The sequence below is a fragment of the Spinacia oleracea genome, chromosome 3, assembly GCF_020520425.1.
Source record: "Spinacia oleracea cultivar Varoflay chromosome 3, BTI_SOV_V1, whole genome shotgun sequence".
Lineage (NCBI taxonomy): Eukaryota > Viridiplantae > Streptophyta > Magnoliopsida > Caryophyllales > Amaranthaceae > Spinacia > Spinacia oleracea.
In genome coordinates this window covers 22,748,653-22,772,457 of record NC_079489.1, presented here as the reverse complement: position 1 = coordinate 22,772,457, position 23,805 = coordinate 22,748,653, and the positions used below count along the sequence as shown (strand labels likewise).

At 33.1% G+C, this 23,805-nt stretch overlaps 1 protein-coding gene across 1 annotated transcript; it reads right to left on the bottom strand.

The window, feature by feature from the left end:
* Positions 1-865: 865 nt before the first annotated feature.
* On the bottom strand, positions 866-3,724 carry LOC110775140 (transcription factor MYB108). Its single transcript, XM_056841241.1, has 3 exons — positions 3,419-3,724; positions 2,315-2,444; positions 866-1,815 (listed from the first exon to the last, which is right to left on the bottom strand). Exons 1-3 carry the CDS (start codon positions 3,579-3,581, stop codon positions 1,179-1,181), a joined length of 930 nt encoding a protein of 309 aa, XP_056697219.1. The 5' UTR covers positions 3,582-3,724; the 3' UTR covers positions 866-1,178.
* Between the last annotated feature and the right edge of the window lie 20,081 nt (positions 3,725-23,805).

The following is a 23,805-nucleotide window of genomic DNA, read 5'->3' as shown; positions in this document are numbered from 1 at the left end:
TTTGACCGGACACGCTTGCCAATGCACAACTTTGACCACCAATTTCTTTAACAACATATTACAAAAACTTATAAAAATATTAATAATTTGAAAATATATATTAAGATGAAGCCAACAATATATTATATATTAACATTTGTTTTCATATACTAGGTCAAAGTGAATTATGTGAATAGTGCAAAAAGTCAAACTGGGTTGAGTATTAAGGGACAGATGAAGTACATTAAAAAAAATGTCAAACATGATTTGCGTAAGGTTTAAACCCCTAACCTTGAGTTTAAAGAATAAAGCTTTTACCATTAAGCTGTTACATGTGTCATGTTATCATTACAAAAAATTATGTATATATGTAAATGTGAATGTTATTAATGTGCGTAGTAACCTGGGACATCACCCAAGGCCTAAATACTAGTTAGTTATTATAGTTTGGATGGGTTGAGTTTGAGAAGGTCAAATTTAAAGTACTATCTATAATGCGGAGTACGTAGTATTTTGATTTCCTTAAAAGTTGCGCTATTTGACTTTTCACGGTTTCTAAAACATGACTTAAAACGTAAATATCTCTAATTTTACACATGTTAAAATTATAAAAAATTTATATGGAAAAAAAACATTGAAACGAATCTAACAAGACCCCACATGACTATAGTATTTCTTATAGGCTAATGAGAATTCATAGTCATAGTTTTTAAAGTTTGACCTAACAAATTGCAATGGGACAATCTTGTACGGACGGAGGGAGTATTATGTTCATTAATGAGCCCGTAAGCTTAAGATATGTATGGTATATGCTATGCAAGAATATCGAGAACATTATTTAATACTTCAATTCGTAAACATAAACGATAGACTAAAAATGATCAGATCATTATAAAGAATTAAGATCAAAGTTTTAAATCCCAGTTACAAATTTACCCCCAACCTAAAAATGCTGGAAAAAAATTACAAATTATCACGATCCACAAAATACAGTTGAAAGATTACCCCCTCATGGTCTTTTTTTTCCATAAATCCCATATGTATGATCCTAATTAAGATTACATGTATTGTAACTATCAAAACAAAAAAAAGAAAAAAAAGATTACATGTTGTGTATAGTTATGACACAAATATCAGGAGTTCCAATTGGGAGACTCTATATATTTGGCTCCTAAATAAGGAGCAAATTAATATTTCACTCACATATTGTTAAATTGTTGTTGTAAGACATAAATGTCCTCAACATTCCACAAATTGTCCGTTGTATCCTCAAGACCAAACGACCAATTTTGATGGCTATTTTGCTCCATGTAATTATCAACACCTTGGAAATCCATCCCTTGGTTATTTAGATAATTACAATTAGGACTTGTTAATGAGTTATCACCTCCATAATTCACTTGATTACCTTGGTAATATTCCTGACTAACACTTTGATTATTAACCGGGATCCCGTAATAATCCCCGAAATCTGAAACATGGGTCGTGCCAAAGGACTCGGAAGAATTACCCGAGTTTTCGGGGGTAAAATTAGAATTAACGGGTGCATGGATAAAGTTATCGGTGAAGCCCATGGTTGGCCCGCCGTTGACCGTGGTGGTGCTTGATCCCCCGGATGTAGTAGCGGTGGCGGTGGTGTGGGGCTCGGTTGTTGTGGCGGCTGCTTGGATTCTCTCAACTAGCCTAGGCATCCAAAGATAACGCATGGTGTCCTTAAATTGCTTGCTGTTCACGTCACATTTAAGTTGCTTAGCATGCTTTTGTACACGAGTTCTCCAATAATTCTTAATCTCATTGTCTGTTCTTCCCGGTAAATATTGAGCTATTTTCGACCACCTACAAAAATACATACCAAGTATAAATTCATTTATTATTAAGAGTTTCTATTTAAATTAGGAAATTACACTACAAGAATTTGTATTTTTAATGACAACTTATTAACGACGGGTTAAAATCCCGTCGTAAAAGTCTTTTTCGACAGAGCTAACAACCAAACAAAGACGGGAACAACCGTCGCAAATGTCTTTTATGACGGGTTTACGACGAGATTTTCCATTAATGACGACCCCTTTTATGACGGGTTCGCGATAGGACCCGTCGTTAATCAACGATTATTGGCCTTTAGCGCGGGATTTTCCGTCGTTAATGGTACAATTTCTTGTAGAGTAACCTCCAAAACAGCACTAGAAAACCTCATTTTCTAAATTGCTTAAACTATCTTAATTAGCATTATGGATAAATTTTTTGCATAATTAGTTGATAGCATGCGAAAGGGAATTATTAGTATCACTTATTTGTAATTAATTTGTTTATCAAATAGAATAGAGGTAATTACCGGTTGCCCCAACGAGAATGGAGTTCCAAGATCAATAGTTGTTCTTCAAGAGTGATGTTTCCTCGTCGAACATCTGGACGTAAATAGTTTAGCCATCTCAATCTACAACTCTTTCCGGTTCGCTTAAGGCCTGTTATGACATACATTCATGTAAGTTAGTTGATATGATGATGATTATCCGAAAGTGCGAAAAAATAAAGAGATTTGGGAAAAAGAAGAATGATATGATATACTCCGTACGAGTAGCTTGTTCAATTCATATTAGATTATAAAGATAGTGCATAATAACATAAGCACAAACGTAACATAAGCAAGAACCAATAATTAAGGGCAATATTATGATATCCTACGAAATGCCTTGCGCACTAAAGAGATGTGCATGAGTTCACATAATGACACAAAGGTGAACTATTCTTTTTCTTTTCTTTTTCTTAATTAAAATAAAAAGATTTGGAGAAGATGAAGTGTACCAAGGTATCACTAACTTGAAAAAGTTTTTTTTTTTTTTTTGTGATGACAAGTTGACAACTCAGCCAAATCTTCATGGAAACTCCTATTATATCATCATAAACCTATATGTTGCGTCATCCTTTTCTCGATATATATACGAATAAATAGTCTCTTATTAGACCGTGTAACACTTATTTAACTGTTAAATATAATGATACTTGTTTGTATACAAGTTGAGTTAAAAGGGGTTGACATGACATAGAACTTTATGAAAATGGAAATTTGAAAAAGATTACTTTCTATATATATAAATGTCGATAGAGATCATGCAAATACAATAACTAAGGTGTTGTAAAAAAAGAATAGTTAAGACAACCATATATTTGGCCTAACGCATAAGTTTTGGTATGTAGTTGCACAAAAACGGTGGTGAAAGAAATTGATGGTACACAAAAGTCGTTTTTGAACAATACCCATTTCGAAAAACCCAATCATGTTCAAATTATTCGATACGGACAAAACATGATTCCTACTCGCGGGGTTGGTTTTTTTTTTTTTTTTTTTTTTTTTTTTGCGCGAATGAGCCACAAGGGCAATATAAATGACACTTGCAGGGTTGTTAATTATGGTCGTACGTGGTGAATATATAGTTACCTGCACAACGAGCGAGGGAGTTCCAACGGCCTTCGCCGTGAGTAGCAATGTAATTGATGAGAGCAAGATCTTCCTCGACGGTCCATGGACCTCTTCGGAGGTCTAATTCATCTTCACTGCTTAGAGAACTCGTGGACTTACCAGTATTAATGTTAACGTCCATAACTTGATTGATTTCTTTCAAGATCGATGTTATTCTTATTTTGTTTTTGATAGAGAGAGAGAGAGAGGAGAAGAGAGAGAAATAGGATTAGAAGTTAAGGAAGATAGAGAAGGTGAGAAGGGGTTATATAGATGGAAAAAAAAGAAAGAGATTGGACTAAGGCTAAGGGGGTTTGAAATTGGTGATGAAAAAAGATGACCCATGTGGTACAAACTCGCCGCAATACGGACTTTATTAATATGGGGTTAGAATTTTATAATTGTGGTTAGTCTATTTTATTATTTTATTTATAATTGTAAGAGATTGAAAAACATCATCAAGTTGGTAGTAAACTATACTCAGTAGTGGTAGAAGTGAATTAATCGTACAAATTATATGATTAAAGTAAAGGGTTAAAAGTTGACTGTTTGACATTTTTAGCATAAATCTAAGATCTTGAAGCGCGTAGTTTTCTGGGGGTTAAAATTTGAAAAGTAGTATTTTGCTTCTTGTAGATGTTCGTTTGTTGGTTCTGACCAAAGTTTGTACTTTTAAATTGGTCCCTATGGTACAATTAAGTAAATAGTGATTTTGTGGTCGATAATTAGTCCGTTTATGTGTACTCAACTTCATTCTCTCGCTCTCGGATCCCTTCTTTTCTTGCTCCGATCCCGCCCTCCGACATGCTATATCGACCCATCAACTCGATCATGTGGCCTGATCAACACCGTTGTTAACATGGTTGGCTCAACGCTCGACCCATGAAGCAACCAGATAAGTGCCAAAAATATACTAGGGCGGATGAAAAACGGGATTTCAATAAAATTAGAAAGCTAATAAAAAAAGTTTTAGCTTTTATAATGCTATATTGTAATAAAAGAATGTATAATTTAAATGTTAGTTGGTGCCTAAGACAAAATGTCATATTCTAATAAAGTAACGTGTTTTATAGTGGTTGGTATCTGAATTTGCTGAGTATGTCATTTTAGTTTTGTTTTACTGTATTTATCTAGCTTAAAATACGCTTATAAGAATTATAATATTAAGGTACTTTATGATTTATGGTTAGTTGATCATATCTTTAATTATGTGTCATTTCCATCATCTATTTTATTGATTACGCGTGTAAGTTGAATATGAATAAGCTAGTTAGTTTATATCTTATTGTTAATTTAATTTCCATATTTCTTTGTTTATATGATGTTTTATATCGAGTTTTATATTGTTGACCATGTCTAAACAATAGAAATGTATTTTTCATCTAATGTACTCCGTAGTCATTTTATACATGCTTTTGTTCTCTCAATTTTTTTTTTGCCTCCTACAAATTTTTGCTTTTTCCTTGAAACTAAACGTGAAAGTAGATTCTTCTTCTTCTTAAAGTTGGAGCAAAAAAAATGGTAATTAGTGATTTTTATGTGAATCATGTACTTACTCTGTTCCATAACATTACTCATGTTTCATACGGTCAAAGTATAAAAACTTGACCGCAATTAGTAGTATAAATAATAGAAAAAATATTAACTTGTGGGATCTCATTACATTTCTTTCAATGTAAATTTTTTAAATATCCAATTTTTATAATTTTTACTAATGCAAAATTTAAATTATTAATGGTCAAAGTATTGTATTAGAGACCGTGTGTAATTGAGAACATTATGAAACAGATTGAGTAATATTAAAAGACGAAAGAGGCGTTTGTTTAAGGTTTTCGAAAAAGTAAGGGAATCCAGTAGGAACATTAAAGAAACAATCGAGTTGCGTATATTATAGAATGGAAATTTTAATGGTTACTTGTTACGCTTTGTTTTATTTTTTTTATTTTATTTTCCTTCTTTATTTGTATTATTATTCAAATTGACTAAAGTACTTTCATTTTTTATTAGTATTTTTCCCCTCATATTGATAAATTAAATTTATGTTTTGGTAGTTTCCTTATTGGTTCACCTCAATTTAAAGAAATTAAGGATGATGATGTGGAGTAGTTGTGTGTTGAGAATTGGAAGTTTGAAGGTCTCTCATTCCTCACCACTCCTCTTTAATAATATAGATAGATTACTCCGTAGTATAGATGTGAGAGTTTGACTCATTATTGTAGAAACGAATTCTAAAGGTAAGAAACATAAAAGTTTAGAATTGAGTATTTGAGTGGACAACAAGTTAAGGTCACTTAAGATAAACTCATTATGGGTCTGAATTAAGCTCCAACTAAGTTAGAATTAAGTGTGTATATATAACTTTAGACCAATTCAATTTTGGATTGTTGTTTGCCATTCTCTATTTGTTAGTCGTTAATACCGGCCTATATAGTTACCCATGAGGTAAACACCAATTTAGTAGTAATGTCGATGATTATGGTGATACAATTAAAACTTCAATTCTCTCCAAAAATATACATATCTTTTCTATTTTGTTTGATTAACAATAGTATAAGAAGACGAGTTATCAAATGATGACAATGGGTAGAGCCTGGGTAGGGTCTAGCTATATTCGGACCCGGACTTTAATTTTTGACCCATCCATTTTTTACTCTTACCCTATAAGGTCTAAAATTACAAGACCCTTTCCTGGACTTTATAGGTCCAGTAGGGTATGTCTATGATTTAGAGTCTGGAGCGGGTCCATGTTGCCTACTTCTTCTATAACTTTTATCGATTTTTTATATATCCAATCATACGTAAATGCGCAAAAAAAAAAAACAATACAAATCAAACTAAATATTTTAAAACAATAAATCCTAATACCCAAAATCATCCTTGTCTTTCGTTAAACACATTACAATTTAAAGTACTAAGGTCACAAATTAAAGAATCTCAAGTTCTCAATTACACAACGTCAATGTTAGTGGTTTCTTTAACTTAATGAGTGGTATTATTGGATAATTGTTACAGGAGTAGATGTGATTTTTAAGATTGCTTTAGATCAAGTTTTGTGTTAGTTTTATATTCTATATATTTTTTCAATAAAATTTGAGTGGGTTTAGTTTAGGGTCTTAGTAGGGTTCGGGCCTGAAAAAATTGGACCCTTATCCCACCTGATACATCATATACCCATACGTATCCTATCCGGCCTTACCCTATAGGGTCATAAAAGTTAAAACCCATACCTAATTTTAGAGTAGGGTCTTGGACCCGCTACCATCCCTAGTTATCACGCAAACCACAAAACAAGTTAATCCTTGAAAAAAGTTAGTTCGTTTAATTTTTTTAAAATGGTTTTTACCGGATTTCTCTAACTCACTAAGGTTTTAAACAATTCACCAAATATCTTCATGTTTAAAAGACTTGATTTTTATTGTTAACACGGTAAGCTCTTCTACTAAGCATCATGATGAATTGCAATCTAGCCAAATAGCCAAATTGGAACATTTATGTACCCGCTCTCTACGAGCTGCTAATTAGAATAGCTTATTAAACATTAATCAAACTTAACTCTTAATCCACCAAGAATTAAACCAATCTCATCAACAACTTTCATAATTAACCTAAGAATATTCACAAATAAAACTACTACAACCTTATTCAATTCATACAATCCAGCTAGCACATCTCTTTCCCCCGTTCACGATCCTTGATTTTACTTTGGCATTTACTAAACCTGCAAAATCATTACATAAGAAATTGCCCTCACCAGGACAGGTTCAAAGAACAAAGTCAGGGAAACTGAGTACACACTGTCCAACCTGAAACTCATTTTGGTGGCTTAAAACATGATATTGTGATTTATTTATTGGTAAGGTAAAATTGATTTGATACGATCAAAAATCATATTACAAATCAAGCTCAATGAACAAATTGCATGAACTTAAATAATTTCACATAAATTCTTTAAGTCATAACTGTAATATTCATAATTGATTAAATAAATTAAGCAAAGACTTCAGACTCAAACACCAGGTGTGCAAAAGATGTTCATATCATAAGAAGTCTTCAAATCCCCTATTCAACATGATCAAACTTTAACATACACTTTGAAAAGTATCCATCATGGATTCACAATTCGTCTCTCATGATTTTAGTTATATATGAACCTAAGCTAAGTACAAACACATCTCGAACCTTAATAGCCACTAATGATTCCTCATACTGAATCTCTCATACCAATACACATATGTATTCCTTCAAAAACATTGAAACTCCAATTCGTATCGATCTGGATTATTTTTGAAATAATATCATAAGACTAGTATAGCCTTATCAAAAGAGTAACTATAAGTTATTGATACTCCAAAACTATAATTTTTCCAAAAATACTTCTTACAAATGATAATTAACGTATCAAAATCACACTTCGAATTTTTCAAACAATATATGTTTGATATTTCAAAATAAACACACTAATTCTTTCACAATATTTGCTTATTCTAGCAAATTCGAACACATTTTGCCTTTAAAACTTATAAACTAACTAGGGGAAGAGAACACGAATAGAGACGGGTTAAATAACCACTGTCTCCAACTTTTAGGGGTCGTCACCCACCTTTTCACACATGCTTGCAAGACTTTTAGGACATGTCCCCACACAGATGTACAAATGTACATTTACACTGATGCACAAAAGTGCATTTACACAGATCACACGCAAATACACAAGTGTTGCTCATGGCCGTTGTTAATTAACGGCTTCTTCCCCACTAAAATCACAGTAAAAAAAACATATCTTAAAGATTAAAGAAATCCATAACACATAATTATTCACAGTCTCATTTCGCAAACAAATCTTATACAAATATCTTCAATACACACTGAAATGTTGTAACAAGATTATGATAATTATGTACGTCCAAAATATCGTTTTAAAAAAATAACAAAATATTCACATATTTTCATAAACTTTGTATACGTGAATCTTGAAAAACGTATTAAGTTTAGTGCACACATATATATAATTCAATTTTCTTGAAAGCCCTCAAGTACAAGTGTATCCCAAGACATATCTGAGGTTCATAACTTATCTCAAACTATATACTCACGACTCTAAGTATTGTAAAAACTCAATCTTAGTTCCCCAAAATCCTTAACTTTAAAACGCACAATTGTAATTCCATTCCAATTCGGTTTGTAACCCAAATATCACACTTTCCAGCCATTCCAACTCATAGTCACAAATCACAATAGTATAATGCTTAATATAGTAAGCTTAAAAAACTCAATTATAACATACAACCTCCATAGCTTCAAGTATTGATCATATGAATCTCACTTATGGATAATACCAGATGCATATGAGTTATACTAAATTAGCCCAATAGTTCAAATTAAACAAGTCAACTTGATTTAATTCCCTGTTCCATCGCATATAGTTATAAACTCAAGTTAAATAATATATTTCTCTTAAGTTTTTAATTATCAAAAAATCGAAAATTCTTATCAAGCATAAGATACATAGAACTATAAATATAACTCCCTCAATCGAATCTTCAAAGTATAAATAGCTTTTATTATATCATACTTACTCAAATAAGAATAATAATCCTTCAAATTCGAAAGTACCCTTTAAAAAATCACATTAAGATCTCAAATTGATATATCATCTTAATCAAATGTTTTAAAAAAATATTAAATATCATATCATAATTAGTTAAGCAAAGAATAATTTGGTAAATACATACTATAGTGTATAATTGGAAAATCGGTTAATTAATTAAAACAACATAATATGTTGGAATACTCAAAACATATTTTTAAAATATCACATATATTATTTCTATAGTTCCAAACCTATCAAATCGAATAAAAGAAGCTCATTTCGGGTATACTCGTATATACTACTAACACGAATTAAAAAATCATATAATAACTAGTAGTACTTCAAAAACTAAGTATCGTTTAACGATAATTCATAATTCTCTAGTCCATAATACCATAAGCAAAGAGAAGAATAATTAATCCATAGAGATAAATTATAAACTTTTCAAATACAAGATTAGATTCACGATTCCATGGTAAATAATTAAAAATATAATCAAAGTCCCTAACCTTGTAATATATCATATCGTAACTAGTAGTCCTTACCAAAAATAATTCAAATAGAACTAATTCAAAATTTTCATACTCATTCGTATGATCTGGCTAGAAAAAAAATGCATAGTTGTTAGAGATACATCTCATGATCTCTTATAAAGATAAAGTTTTGATATCGCTCCTACAAATGAGATCAATAGATTCTAACTCAAGTCCATAACACAATACGAACTTCCTTTTGACAGAAATCCTATATATATCTCACAACATAAACCCTATATATAACACACACACAGACCTTATATGTCTTACATATAATCAAGTCAAGCATAGCTCTTAGTGATAGAATATGGTAAATAATCATTATTTACAGGATATTACCATATTCTATCACTTAGTATTGGAGCACTCATTTTTAGGTTCAGTAAACTTTTATAACTTTCAACCAACTTATTTTGCAAAATCTCCAGAAATATATAATCATATTAGTTCATAAAACACAATTCGTAAGTACCAATTCTTTGATATAAAACACAATTTTAAAAGAAATGAAGTAAACACCAATCTTTGACTTAGAAGGTGGAAGGACAATGTGTACCTTCAATCGTCACACCTAACCTCCAAGAATCTCATTTCTCGATCACCATCGATCGCTTTGATCCGAATTCAATCTCCCAGAATACATCTCATACTTTAATCTCCATTGATAACTCATAATCTGGACCACCAATTTTATCTTGAATTTCATAAATTAATCACCGACAATTTACCTCACAACCAATAACACGAAATCAATAACTTGACTCACAAAAATAAAATTAAAAAAATCTCATAGTCAAATACTATTTTAATTCCTAACTAAATTTGAATTTCAAGGATTTTAAAACCCAACTAACGAAATAAAGTATAAGACAATAATGGTACCTTGTCTTTAGAAGCCAACAACACAACTAAGAAGTTGGGGAAGTGAGAAGTAACAAGAAAGAGGGGCAACAATAACAACACGTTGGTAGCAGCAACTATCAGCTTCGGAATACCGTATCTCCTAGCTCAGTGTTCCTATTTTAGTAATTCTTGAGCCTAAGTTCATCAGGTCGAATAGATATACAATTCTTCTCCAGAGAATAGAATCTCAAAATGATCATAAGATTGTTGAAATAAGAGAAGAAAAATCTGGTGCAGACATCACCACAACAGCAGCAACACTTAGATTCGGAAGGGATTATCTCCTAGAATACAGCTCCGAATTGAGTGATTCTTTAGCCTAAACTGATTAAATTTTTAAGGGCTACAACTTTTATGAAGGAACTATGATTAAATCCGTAACGTATGTTAAAGATATATGAGCAAGAAGAACGGCATGAACATAGAGAAGATATAAATTGGGGTTTTTGTTATTTTGTGATATTGGCTAGATTGGATAAAATTAAATCCTTCATTGATAAAAAATTCTTACAGGAGGAGGACAAAAGGAAGCTTGAATAAGTGACAAAAAATCTAGAAAATATTGTGTGGCTTTCACCTCCAATTGACACTAGGAGAGAGAAATTAAAAATGGGATACTACCCTTTGAGGAGAAAATAAGAGCAATATGGTTATTTCCGATCATGCTCAAAAAAAAATATACGGAGTAAAAAGGCAAAAACCAAATTTTGTTTAATACACCTAACTCATTTTATTAACAGAAAATTAAAATAGTACAGAGTAATTAAGCTAATAAAATATAATTACCGTTTAATTAAAAGGGCCATAAAACATGGCTATTACAATTTAATTGCATGAGATCGAGGAGGTTGAAACGGGGAAATGATTGAATTAAATTGGTACACTCCAACGTTTGGGGTTACTAGGTGGAGCTCTCATTTTAATTTAATTTGTAGTTTGTTAAGAATGTTCAACGTAACTTGCTCAGTCCTTGAGAAAATAGCCATTGATCAATAGCCAACAATCATATGCTCAACGCGGAGATTCTAAATCTGCTCTTATAAAGTTGTTCTCATTTAATTTTGTGTTTATTTTACATTTGATGAAAGATATTATGGGGTTTACCGATGGACTTTGTCGGGATTTGCAACATAAATCACAAGACATTTTAAATGTTATGTATTTAGTTGTTGGTACAAAGTCCCTGATTCAAAAGCTTAGAGATGATGGTTGTAAATTTCTATTACAAAAAGTTCATTCTTTTTGCAATAAACATGGCACTGCAATCATAGATATGCAGGTTTCTTATGCTGAAATTGTAATACCCCGAATTTTTAGAACTCGATTAATTATGCTTAATTATTTTTGTTTAGCTTAAAATCGTTTTAAATCCTAATTTTTGAACTTTATTTTGATTAACGAAGTTTTATTTTACTTGAACTTTTAATATTGTTACACGATTTATTATTTTTCATATTTTTATAATTTAATTCATATTTACGAGATTAACTATATTTTAAATCTTATTTCGCCATTTATACAATAATTTAACGTTTTTATTAAACGACATATTTTATCCGAAAACTAAAATTTATTTACAATGATGATATTTTATAAAGAAGTATTTCAAAACTTTGTTTTAATTAAACATTTCTATTCCAATTAATTTCCTAAAAATAGCACCAATTTTCAGAAATTTGCCTAACTAGGTAAATGACCAAAATGCCCCTAAGAGCAAAATTGGCATATTCCTTCCTCTTCCTTTGTCCCTCGCGTAAATCCTTCCTCCCTCTCTTCCCTTAAATCAGTCAATGATCATGCCTTGTTCTCCAAGGACTTCATCCTTCATCTTCACTCCACTTAACACTATAAACAAGCCACAAATTGTCTCAAAATTTCCAACCAAATCAGTTATCAAAACTAAACACCATCATCACTATCAAACCACCAATAACCACCACCATTGCCGCCCTCTTTCTCCCCTTCTCTGCACCACCGTCCCACGCCCCCATTCCCAGCCACCCTCACCACCATCTCCGACGACAAAACCCGACCCAACACCCCCCTTATTTCCTTCTCCTCCCCTCAACCACTTACTCCCTTGTTCCTCCTTTCTTTTCTTCCCTTGCGGCACCACCAGAGCCGCACCACCATTCCCAGCCACCCTCACCACCTCGTAAATACCCATCATCGCCTCCATCTTCGGCAAGAACCGACCCGAAACACTCCCCCCAAACTCCCCTGCTTCCCGATTTCCCCCCCTCCCCTGCCTTTATTCTCCTCCGCGCCAAGCCGCCGGCACCGCCGTGCCACCGCGCTCCACCCTTCCTCTCCTCTGCGCAACCACCGCACCTCCTCGAACCGCCCAAGCTACCCCCCAAAAAATCCCCTGCTCCCTCTCTTCTTTTCGCATACTCCCTCCCTCCTTTCGGTTTTTGTGACGCCATTCAACCACCATCACCGTTGCCTTACCAGTGCGGTTCCGCGTCTCTACGCCGCCTAAGCCCAAGCCCAAGCCCAGGCTCCGACCACTTCCTTCCCCTCTCCTCTCTCTCCTCCTCTTAACTGCTTCCCCTGTTCCTTCGTGCCCTGCTTGCTGCTTTGCTTCCCCACGTTCCAAGAACAAAGTTCCACTTGGGAACTTTTATTCTCTTTTTCAAGTCAGCCCAACACCAAAAGTCCATCCCAATATTTATTTTAGAAATCGGACTCGAAGCTCAAGAAACCGAACCAAGGAAAAGGCCTAGAAAATCGTGAAATTGAGATAACGACTATTGCTAGCACCCACAATCCCTTCAAAATGAATTTATGCACAAATGATGTTATGATTGATGTTTTATTATGTTGTTTTATGATTTGGGGGGATTACAAGTGTGATTTGATTGAATTGTTTTATGCTATTTATTTTTATGGAAAAATATTGATTTAAGGAAATATTATTCCTAAAAGAAATGATCTAATGAAATAATGAAATATTATTGTTTTACTGAAGTACCCTGAACGAATGTGATTTTCCTGATTAATGTTTTATTAAAAGAAATGTAAACATGATAAATGAAAGTGTAACAACTAGTCAATCTTCCTGATATGGAGCCCAAGGTCCCCCTGATATGAATCACTGGCTTCGCCTGATATGCAACCCAGGTTCCCCCTGATATGGAGCACTGGCTCCCTCTGATATGAAGCAATAGCTTTTCCTGTTTTGGAGCACTGACTCCCCCTGATACGAAGCACTGGCTTCCCTGTTATGGAGCAATGGCTCCTCCTGTTATGTAGCACTGGCTTCCCCTGTTAAGTCCTGACGACCAAAATAATACTGTTAAAAGGAAAAAGGTTAAAGTAAATGATGTTTCTGAAATTATGCTTCTAAAGTGATGTTTTATCAAATACTCCCTCCGTATTTATTTAAGAGATACACTTGGCCGGGCACGTGTATTAAGAAAAAGAATTGAATGAAATAAATTAATAAAACAAGTGGGGTTGAGTAGATATTTTAATAAGAAAAACAAGTGGGGACAATGTCATTTTAGGTAGTGGAGGTGGGGTTGAGGTGTAGATAAATTATTTAATTAGATGGTGGGGTAGATAAGTTACTAAAAATGGCAAGTGTATCTCTTAAATAAATACGGCCGGAAAAGGCAAGTGCATCCCTTAAATAAATACAGAGGGAGTATTTTACTATATTTTATTCTCCCTATTTATTAAATAAAATGAATTGAAATGATGTTACGATGCTAGAGTAGCCCGTTACTGAGTTTTCAGCTCACCGTTTTGTTTTCTGTTTAGGTACCGCTGGAGACAACGGAAACGAGTAGGGGCGAGGATTGCACTTTAGCAATGTTAACCTAAGTTAATTTTAAGTTTTAATAGTCTAAGTAAAGGCTTTTTAGTAAGTTACGTACTTTTGTTATGGAAATAAAAAGGATTATTATGTTAATTTGGGGATTTAATAGATTATATTATGATGTTTTCCTTGTAATTCCCAAGAGGGAGTTACGGCAGTAATATCCCGTCCGAATTAGGTAAATTTCGCTGCTTAATTACTTGAATTAGAGGTCGGGGTGTTACAGAAATAATTTGATCATGTTGCAACAAAGACACTATGACAGTGGAGCATCATTACCGGGTCAACGTCTTTTCTGCTACCATACATCAACAGTTGCGAGAGCTAAATAGCCGTTCCAGTGAGCAAACAACAGAGTTACTTACTTTAAGTACATCTTTGAGTCCTATAGATGGATACAAGCACTTTGATGTGGAAAATATTTGTCGCCTTGTAGAGAAGTACTATCCGCGGGACTTTTCAGAATATGAGATATCACATTTGATGTATCAACTTGAACTCTTTTATTGTGATGTTCCTAAGCAGCCAGATATGAAGAACTTGGCCATAACTTCTTTTTGTAGAAGTTTGGTGGATAATAGGAAATCAGATGTCTATCCTTTAGTAGATAGATTGATTCGACTTATTTTGACCCTTCCTGTTTGTTGAGTAGTGAGGTTTTGATTATTATAAACAAATGATGATTATCTAATTACATGTGTGCTAAGATGTGCATAGGAAGAACAAGCTATGATTAAACCAAGAGACAAGGGACATGAGCAATGATAAGCTATTGTTGACGAGAGCGGAGATGGCTACGTTATACATGTTGTTTATATGTAAATTAACATTTACATTGGTAAACTTCATGTGGTAAATAAAGTGACAAAGGAGGAACGAAATGATACTTTATATGGTCCAGCAGGAACAACAAGAAAGAGATCAGAAACAGTTTAACAGAGTTCCTAGTTGTCTGACTGTTCCTGTTCCCAGTCACCTGTACGAGATACGCATGCGTGCATCAATAGAGTTTAGGAGTGCATATAGTTCTTTCATATTTGCATCCTAATATGTTCGTTATATGCATGTGTAATTAAGAGTCCATATTGGGATAAGTTGTTTATTAGACTTAGGACTTTGCATTAGTTTAGGTCTCTTATAATATCCTATCATAGTACATATAGTTGTGTGTGATTAGGATTCTTCATATAGTTATATATGCATTAGGAGTCTTCTAGGAATGCATATCATAGCTGGTCTCATTTATCATATATTATGGTGCATTGTAGACGATGTAGGAGTCTAAGAGTTTTAGTTTGCATAAGCATGTTAGGAAAGATTAAATGTTTAGAGTTTAAGCTTTTATAATTAATATTATGCAAAATATAGGACTGTCTAGATTCAATATTTTTAGGTGTTTGAGTCACATAATACTTGCCGTAAATATTAAGTTCATATTAGGAAAGGAATAGTATTTATCCACTAGTATATTATATTCCATATTATCCTATGTGTATTTTAGTTAAGCAAATATTATAATATATGATTTATGCATATTTATCATACTTGACTCAATATCTAACGTGGTTTATTATGCATGCAAATAAATGATAAATGACGTGTGTAGGTAAGACTTTGAAGAAGACCCAAAGACTTACAGGAAGAACGAGGATTCAAGAGTTAGAGAATCCAAGAGACGAGGAACTTGGACTCGAGGAGAATTAAGAGTACAAGTACAGAGAAAGAGAAGAGAAGAAAATCTAGTAGCATTAGTGTGCTTAATAGATTTGTTTTAGAAACTGAAAGTTCGGAGCTGGTGGAACAACGTACGTGGAACAGTGTCAATGACGAGGGTACTGGTCCTAGTCTGCACGTAGTATATAGGATTGCATGAGTATAGTATTTAGATCACGTTACCTTAGAGTTTGTGTCCTAATAGAAGTCTAAACATAATAATACTAAGTCATGTACTAAGGAGTTTTAGTATAGTTAGGATTATGTGTTTGATAGTAATTAGGATTGCATTAGTTAATGGTTAAATAATGTTTATCTTATTTAAGAGTCATGATAGGAAAGGAGTGTCGTTTAGATAGAGTTTTCATTAATATATCTACTGCATAAAGAGTTCTTATTCGATCATATGTTTGTTAGAGTCTTAGGATAAAAGTCTATCATGATAGAGTTCTATTAGGTCTAGGATTCCTAAATAAAAGATAAACATAAAATATATCTTCTAGGGTTAATAGGTAACATGCATCACTATATATACTGCATTCATAAGTCTAGGAAAATTGTCTGACTTAGTGGTGTTACGTGCTTAAGTTAAATCTACATTATAACCCACGTCAGTACCGTCAGTTCCTGTTCCACATACGTAGTTCCTGCTCCAGCAGAATTTCAGATTCTATTTGTTATTCTATCTTTTATACTTGAGAGTTGGGAAGGGTTTGAGTGAACCTTGTAATTGAGAGAATCAGCTTGAGTCGAGCTGAAGAGTTGAGAGAGAAGATCTCTAGAGAGATCATTGAGAAGGAACGGTTGAGGGACTGTTCCTAAGGGAGTTGAGTTTAGGGAACTGTGATTTTCCTAATTAGTAAAAGGGTTTAAGTCCCTACGGGGCCGTGGTTTTTCCTCTCTATTAGGGTAGAGAGGTTTCCACGCTAAAATCTCTCTTGCAATCTCTTAATGTTTTTAATTCCGCGAAAAAGTAGATCCAACATCTACAAACACTAATTCACCCCCCCTCTTGTGTTGTTCATCTAAACTAACACTGTTAACACAACAACTTCGGAGAGAGCTTTCTCGACAATGAAAATTGTGAAGACTAGTCCTCGCAACAAGATGGAAGATGATTTTCTTTTGGATTACTTGCTAGTATATATAGAGAAAGAGATTGTTGGAAAGTTCGAAATTAAGTCAATCATAAATTACTTTTATTCTATGAAACCCAGGAGAACTCGAGTTAAATGATTGTGATAAATTATTTGTATTAATAATTTTATTAGGCATATTTATTTAGTGTTGATCTTTATTACTACTTGGAAACTACGTATACATGGTGGCTGATGCTATGAGTAATGAGAATTGATGCCTTTAGGCTTTATTCAAAAAAAAAAGAAACTACGTATACATAAATGATTTGTCATAGGTACTATTTTTCTAAGTAGTTCAGGCCCTCCCAAGAAAATTTTCTGGTTACTACCCCGTGGTATGTTCATTCGTGGCTTTGCAGCTAACTTTGGGATAAGTACAACTTACAAGGAAGAAGTGGAAACAACTAAAATTGGCCTCCCTATGGATAAAAACATGGGCATATAGAGGTTAATTTTACAGATGGACAACAAAGCTTGTATTGAGGTTTTAAACAATAAAGACTATTAAGGAGGAGTATGCTATCACATGTTTCAGAAAGACTATTAAGGAGTATACTATCTCATTATTAGGATCTAATATTCGTATTTTGCATTGTTATCATGAAGGAAATAAAGTAGCCAATAGACTTGCTAATATAGAGATCGTCCAAGAAGAGAGAGTAGTATATTTTGATGTGCCACCGCACGAAATTACTAGCCTCATCCATGACAATATTTGTAGTTTAATTTATATTTGTATGGGGTTGTCCCCTGTTTCGCATAAAAAAAAAGCACAATCTTGAATTTCTAATAGCTTAGTATCCACACATGCGATACCTTAACTATATACTATTTGATACATCGTTTTCAATATATCAAGAGAATGTGTATCTCTAATATACTATACCATATCTAATTATTCCAAATTCCCCTAAATGATTACATAAAATTATAAAATATACAGTGCCTCCAATTATGTGATGGATTTGATAATTAGATCATACTTTATTATGATAAATAAATAATCCACATACGTGTACACCTCAATAGCATCTAATTTAAGGCGCATCTTGCGGTGTATAGCCTAGGACCTAATCAAAATTAACCTACCAAACACTTGTTTGGTAGTATAATAAAAACAAAAAAAATAAAAAGTGGCAATAGCTCTTGCGTCTCCTGATTTACAATAATATTACTACTGTATGTCGCAGTTAAGGCATAGAGTTAAAAAAATTCATTATGTTCACAAAAAATACTTTTATTCTCTATAAAAATTACCCTAAAATTATAAATGTTTCCCTTATAAAAATATAAATTTTATTATTCTCTACGATTCCTACAAAGTTCGAGTTTGATTTTCCTCATTATGTTACCGTCGCTACTACAGTAGAAATTCAGGTCCTGATTGATATAGCAGGGTTGGAATGAAGGGGTGGGAGCAGGCCCGGCCCTAAGGGGTAGGCGAGGGGTGCGACCGCCTAGGGCCCAAGGCGGAAAGGGGCCCAAAATAATTGTCTATCCAGTAATTTAGTACTAGTAATAAACAACGCATTAAATACATATGTTATTTCCTTGTCTCATTGGTAGAAAGTACGTCCTAAAGTTTTGATATCTACTAGAGGTCTAGGGTTCGACTCCCCTTACTAACTCTTTTCTTTTTTAAACTTTGTCAATATTTTTATTTTTGTGTTTTACGTTGAGTTTTTGTACGTAGTATTTGACTTTTAGTACTCAGTTCTAATTGATATAACTATATGTGAGCAAAAAAATGCTTATTTGATGGACTATGGGTTTATAAGTTTTGAAATAGATAAGCATTTTAATGAATACAAAATTAACTGATATTTTTATATGCTCAAAATGAACCTTTATTTTCAAAAAATATCTCTTTACGCATATTAATTATCTTGTAATTAAGTAAGTATTTATTTTATTGAAATATTTCAAGAAATCGACTAGAGCCGGATTTTGAAATTCTAGGATCCTGCAAAGGAGATATAGTAAGTTTTTATTGATTTGAATTCAACAATATAATGGTTTTCACACAAAAAAAAAATTATTTCAGTTAAAGACGTATTATTTTGAAAGGGGCCCAAATCCCTTATTTCGCCTAGGGCCCTCAAAATGTCAGGACCGGCCTTGGGTGGGAGGTGGGAGTTATAATAGAGGCAGGGGCGGTTTTGGGATGGCACGAGGTGAGCGACGAAACAAGGCCCCAAATTTAAGATATAGTATTATTAGTTTCCCAAACATAAACAAAAACAAAGTTGAAATAGTACGTGACCGTTTCAGGTGTTAGTTGTGTATTACCCAGAGTTTTAGGTTCAATTCCTAACAAGTCCTAATTTTTGCACTAATTCAATAAATTAATGTTGAAACGTTTGTGAAAAAATGGGAAAATATTGTTTTTTTATAACAAATACTACATTCGTTTCATAAAGATCTTCACAGTTACTATTTGTACACATATTAAGACAAAAATACAAAAGTAGGTTGAATATAATAAAATATGGATAAAGTAAGAGAAAAATGTAAAAAATTGGGCCCTGTGTAAGAAAAAAATGAATAAAGTAAAATTAAATGGGTGGGAAATTGTAATTATTGTAGGGGTAAGAAGCATAAAGTAGTAACTTTACATGTTCAAAAATAGAATAAAACAAAAACATTATGAAACAAAATGAAACAGAAATTGTAAAGATAATTTTAAAACGGAGGTAGTAGCAACATATTTTACATCTTTACGCTTCGTCATGGCATATGTACTGTGGGTATGTATATGATACAGTAATATACTTTTGTATATTTTGGACTTTTGGTAATTACAAGAGTTTATTAATTTAGATTTGGATAGCTCCAAGCAATTAGGTGTTTATTATATACACATACACTTAATTTGTACTTAGGTCGTTACTATGGGAGGATAATCACGTGTTTTTAATCTTATTATACTATTTTTTAGTAGCATTGTGGTGACAACACGTATGTTCTCATTCTAATTATGTATTAAATATTAATTAATTACATAACTTATTATTTTGCTTTACTCTCATTTCATTTTGTTTTTGAAACAAAGCTCTACTTGATAGGGTCTTTCGGTTGTGCTTTGGTGATACCATATTCGATTCCACCATCACAAGAATAACCACAGGAGTTCATAATTAATAGGTACTCCACACTCTACTGATGCGAGAATCCGAACATTGTTGCGATTGTCTTTGAGGATAAAGCTTTAGTAGAATAAGACCCATCTAATCTTTCCCGTTAAAAAAGAAAAAAAGAAGCGAGAATCTCTATTCTATAAGGAAATATTTGAGGTTATTTTAATAAATACATTTTTATTGTTCCCTACAGAAAAGACTAATATGCCACTACTAACTATAAATTATATACTTCGTATTAACTATAAGTATTAAATACAGTAAAAGCGAAAAAAAATCATTCAATAGCCACAATAAATAGCGTCATAAAGGGAAAAACTCAAAAATAAATAAGGAAAACTACAACAAATAACTTAATCACAATAAAGATAACGTAGGCTCACCACAAGAATTTGTATCTTTAATGACAACCTAATTACGACGGGTCAAAAATTCCGTCGCAAAAGCCTTTTGCGATGGGGCTAACAACCTAACAAAGACGGGAATAACCGTTGTAAATGTCTTTTACGACGGGATTTTCTATTAACGACGGCCCCCTTTTATGACGGGTCCGCGACAGGAAATCCCGTCGTTAATCAACAATTATTGGCCTTTTGCGACGGAATTTCCCGTCGTTAATAGTATAATTTCTTATAGTGGCTCAACCATAAATTACGCCACTAATGAAACAACAAATAACAACTGACAAAAAAGTAAAAATTGAAAAATGCATTTTTTTTTCCAAATACTAAATTGCAGCTAACTTAACCCACCAAAATCATGGCTAGAACTAAAAAAAGATTTTTTTTATCAAATACTTAATTACAGCAAATTAACTCACCGTAATGACACGAAAATAATAAAAGAAATTAAAAAAGTCAAAAATTTAATCAATTAACCCTTAATTTTCTCCTCCATAATGTATGTTTGTTAATGTTAAATTGCTAATAACTTGGGAAAAGATGACAAAATCCCTTATTTTTCTCTGTTTTAATTCATAACCCCTTAATTCTCTCCATTTTTAATTTATAAATCCTTAATTTTCTCCATTTTAATTCATAAAAAAATGCTGCAATTCAAATGGTGGTGGAACGTCGCTCAATGCTGCAGTCTAAATAATCCACTCAACGACATTATTTCTCTATTCGCTATCAAAACCTAATTTCCGAAATACTCTTTTCCAATTTCTCTAAGAAAAAGTCAATCAATTTTCGAAATTATTTTTTCCAATTTCTCTAAGAAACACACTATTTATATGTTAATTTTCTTTACTTTAATACTATAATTTAGATTTTTCGTCATATAATATTTTCTCAATTTTTTTTTTAATTGCACCATCTGAGATTTCACCTTTGCCAATGCACTATTTTAACCAATAATATCTCTCATTATATAAAATTTTGATAATTTGAAAGTATATTTCGAGACGAATCTAACAAGATCCCACATGGATATATTTTTCATCACATATAAATCACAAAAACTAACTATATAAGAGAATGAGAATAGTCCTACAATCCAAAATCCTAGATGGTGCAATTATTAAAAAATAGAGGAAATATGTGTATTACATTGTTTAACTATGTAAATACTTTCAACTAGAGATTATATCTAATATTTTCTTCATATGAACTTTTGAATAATTTTTCTAGCATATTATTTATTGTGATTAGTTGTTATAACGCATTTTTTAGTTTTTATATAATCTTACACGCGTAGCGTACATATAAAACTACTATATGTACAGGGCCGGTCCTGACATTTTAGGGGCCCAGGGCGAATCACGATAAGGGGGTCTCAAGGGGGCCCTTATATATGGTGCAAGGTCTTAAAATATCCACCGTATGTACATATTACATATGGCATTTCGAGTATATTTATTTCTCCTTTAAATATTTGAACCATATTTAACAACACACATGAATATACAATGCCATATTTTACGTATTTCTTAATGACACAATGTTTAAAAATTTACACGTACTACGTATTTCTTAATGACACAATGTTTTATAAAATTTGCACATAAATATTTTGTTTATAGAACCCATAAAAATAAGTCCATTTAAAGAAGAAGAGGATTAATATCAAAATAAACAGAGAAAATCAAAACGTCCAAAAAATGTTAACAAAATTTCAGCTATTGGGTTTCGTATCCCTGTTGTTTGGAAGACTTTAATATGATTCAACCAACTAGCCACTATCATTCTATGATTAATATTTGTGTTTATAATCTATTCAACATATAACACATTTGTATATTTTGGGGCCCTTTGTCCTCGGGGGCCCTGAGCGGCCGCCCCTCAATTCAACCCCCAGGGCCGGGCCTGTATATGTACAACATTGCGGAACCACGATCATAAGCCAAGTTAGTCTAGTGATAACTGGTAAGGTTGGACATTCCAATTTCAAGGTTGGGGTTTAACAAAAGGGTGGACATTTCTTGTCGTTCCCTACTCTTTTAAATGGTCTAATTCACTAATTAATATAGTACTGATGGATCGGGTTGTGCAGAGTTCGATCTGGTTCCCCTAGGCCAGTTCTTTTAATAAACTCACCTAACCTAAAACATTACAATATGTATGAATAATTCAATGCAACGAAAGTAAATTATACAAGAGTCATATTCATAAATAGTGAGAATCAACAAGCCTACGGTTCTAGCTCTTGTAGAAACTCACGTTAGTGGAGACACGACGCAACGTGTTTGTGACCGTATTGGCTTTTCTGGCTAATTTCGAGTAGATGCACAAGGTTTTAGGGGAGGTGTTAATTGGCTTTTTTGGAGAAAAGAATTAATCACAGTGAATATGTTAGATTCTCACTCCCTACATATCACTGTGGAAATCTCAAAACAAGGGGAAACGCCTTGGGCCTTCTCTGCTATCTACGCTAGTCCGGATTCGACCATGAGAAACGGCCTGTGGGAAGCTCTTGAGGAAGCAAAAAATAGGTTTTCTGGTACTTGGCTCCTTGGAGGAGACTTCAATGATACGACATCTATGGGGGAACGAGTTGGTGTTGGAGGCTCGGAGATGCAACGTCGATGTAGAAACTTTGCAAATTGGATAGAGTCAAATAACCTGATCGACCTAATGTTTGCAGGGCCCAAATTCACTTGGGCTAGAGGGGATACAGAAGCTACATACAAAGCTGCTTAGTTAGACCGGTTTGTGTGCAATGAATAGTGGCGACTTAAGTTTGAACATGAAGCAGTTCGACACCTCCCAAAGAGAAACTCAGACCATTGCCCAATTGTAGTGAGTTATGGGGGGTTTGCACCTATACCAACCTTGATTAACCCGTTTAGATTCCAGGATGCTTGGTTGAATCATGCTAAATTCAATAACTTCATTGAGTCAAATTGGGATACATCAGCCCCCATAATACCTTTCCAAGTTGAGTTTGCTTTTAAACTTAAGAAATGGAACTGAGAAGTATTTCACAATATTTTTGGGAAGAAATCGGAGTTATGGACAAGAATAGAGGGAGTTCAAAACAGATTGGCGATCCAGTGGGATAGAAAATAGATAAAACTGGAAGCAA